This window comes from Zophobas morio, unplaced genomic scaffold, assembly GCF_036711695.1.
Source record: "Zophobas morio isolate AGI-343-1 ecotype UQ-CSIRO unplaced genomic scaffold, CSIRO_AGI_Zmor_V1 ptg000031l, whole genome shotgun sequence".
Lineage (NCBI taxonomy): Eukaryota > Metazoa > Arthropoda > Insecta > Coleoptera > Tenebrionidae > Zophobas > Zophobas morio.
In genome coordinates, this window is record NW_026972136.1 from 5,115,159 (window position 1) to 5,116,999 (window position 1,841).

At 32.8% G+C, this 1,841-nt stretch overlaps 1 protein-coding gene across 1 annotated transcript; it reads left to right on the forward strand.

Annotated features, from left to right (window-relative positions):
• The first annotated feature begins 101 nt into the window (after positions 1-101).
• Positions 102-1,452, forward strand: LOC135139601 (odorant receptor 85f-like). The gene is made up of 4 exons (XM_064069899.1): positions 102-468; positions 1,084-1,142; positions 1,192-1,347; positions 1,399-1,452. The coding sequence occupies exons 1-4, from the start codon at positions 102-104 to the stop codon at positions 1,450-1,452; spliced, it is 636 nt and encodes a 211-aa protein (XP_063925969.1).
• Positions 1,453-1,841: the final 389 nt, after the last annotated feature.

The following is a 1,841-nucleotide window of genomic DNA, read 5'->3' on the forward strand; positions in this document are numbered from 1 at the left end:
GTTGTGAGAAATAGCTGATGCTTGCTCTAGCAAAAGAAAATTAATCTGTGTGAAATTTGCACTTTTAGGAAAAAAACATAAAAGAATTGACACATCACAGCATGACTGAAGCAATATTCTACGACTGGAAAAGCAACCTAGAAATTAATATACTGATTAACAGAGTGCTCGGTTTATGGCCAGACGGGGACGACTCTTTTAAACCTGGTTTCTACGTAGTATATTGTGCAATCCTCATAATCCTTGCAACTTGTCACCTTCTCTCGCAAACAATCAAGCTTTATCTAGTCAGAGACGACATCGAAGCTCTAGCTGGAACCATGTACATAACACTAACCTTAATGCTGGCAGCAATAAAAACATTCTTCGTGATAGTCAAAATGAGGATTCTTAAAAAATGCTTCAAGACCCTCCGCACCAACTCTTTGTTCCAACCAAGGAACCATCACCAAGAACTCATAATCCAACGTAGCGTAGACGTATGGAAAATCATGCTGAAAATTTTCATCACTTCATGCTCTGGTTTCTCAATTTTCATTTTAATTCCAATTCTGATTAATTCTGGAGACCGACAACTACCATTTCTAGCTTGGTATCCTTTCAGCACGGACTCCTCTCCAGTGTTCGAAATTACATACGTTTTTCAGTTTGCTCTCACTAGCTATTTAAGTCTGAGCTGCTTATTCGTAGACGTTTTAGTTTGTGTGTTCAATATGTACATTGGGTGTCAGTTTGATTTGTTGAGCGACAATTTGAGGAATTTTTTTAAGGGGGGTGACACACATACCGAAGCACGGGAAAATCTGCGTAGATGTATTAGACACCATAAAGAAATATTAACGTAAGTAGGAAAGTAAAATAAACTTGTGACTAATTTAGTGTTTTAGATTTGTGGGAGATTATAAACAGTTCTACAGTTGGATTATTTTTTGGCTTTGGATTTTCAGTGGCGTTTCAATTGGAATAACTTTGTTTCAGATGACTATAGTACGTCTAGATTTTATTTAATCCAAGTTTATTTTAAAATAATTTTGAAGGTCACGCCATTTTCTATTGTGTTTGATTCTCTTATATCTTTTGAAGTTGGTATAACATACGAGTTGTTCTTATTCTGTTACTATGGGAATGAGGTGCAAGTGAAGGTAAAAACTTGTTTTTTTTTAACTATTTAAAAATAATAATAATTTTTAGAGCAACTTGGTTTCTCGTGCAGCGTATGAATCTCAATGGACAGATTTACCAGAAGATGTTAAAAGAAGTCTGACTATTTTCATTATTAATGTTTCTAAACCAATAGACATATCTGCCTTCAATGTATTTGTGTTGTCTTTAGAAACTTTTATCAAGGTATGTATTAAGTTATACAGAAATGTAAAATATGTAATACAAAATTTTCAGATTCTGAAAACTGCGTGGTCGTACTTTGCCCTGTTGAGCCAACTTATTGCATAAAGATTATACCGAGTGATTTTAAATATTTGCATTATCGAGTTGACTACAGTTGCACATAGTATGAAATATATCACTTTTCCAAAAATATAAACATTTGTTAGATTTTCAGTTAAATAAATAATATGCAAACCGTTATGTACTAACACGAAAAATATACATTTATACCAGAAGTTGTTCTTATTTTGTTGATGGTGAACAATTTTACTTTAAGAAATATTTTTATTTTTATTATTTTCTCTTCTGTTAGCTTAGAAAGTCTTTGTACTCAATGCTCACATTCTTTCTGTATATTTTTTCCCTTTTCAGTTTTCAGTTTCTTTGTAAACAATTCAGATTAATATCAGATGATAGACAAAACCTCCTCTTTCATGTTTTGTACTAGTATTTGA

Coding starts and splice junctions, on each gene's coding strand:
- LOC135139601 (XM_064069899.1), top strand. CDS start 102: ATGACTGAAGCAATATTCTACGACTGGAAAAGCAACCTAGAAATTAAT. Junction 469..1,083: donor CCAAGAACTCATAATCCAAC/GTAGCGTAGACG, acceptor TATCTTTTGAAG/TTGGTATAACATACGAGTTG. Junction 1,143..1,191: donor GGAATGAGGTGCAAGTGAAG/GTAAAAACTTGT, acceptor AATAATTTTTAG/AGCAACTTGGTTTCTCGTGC.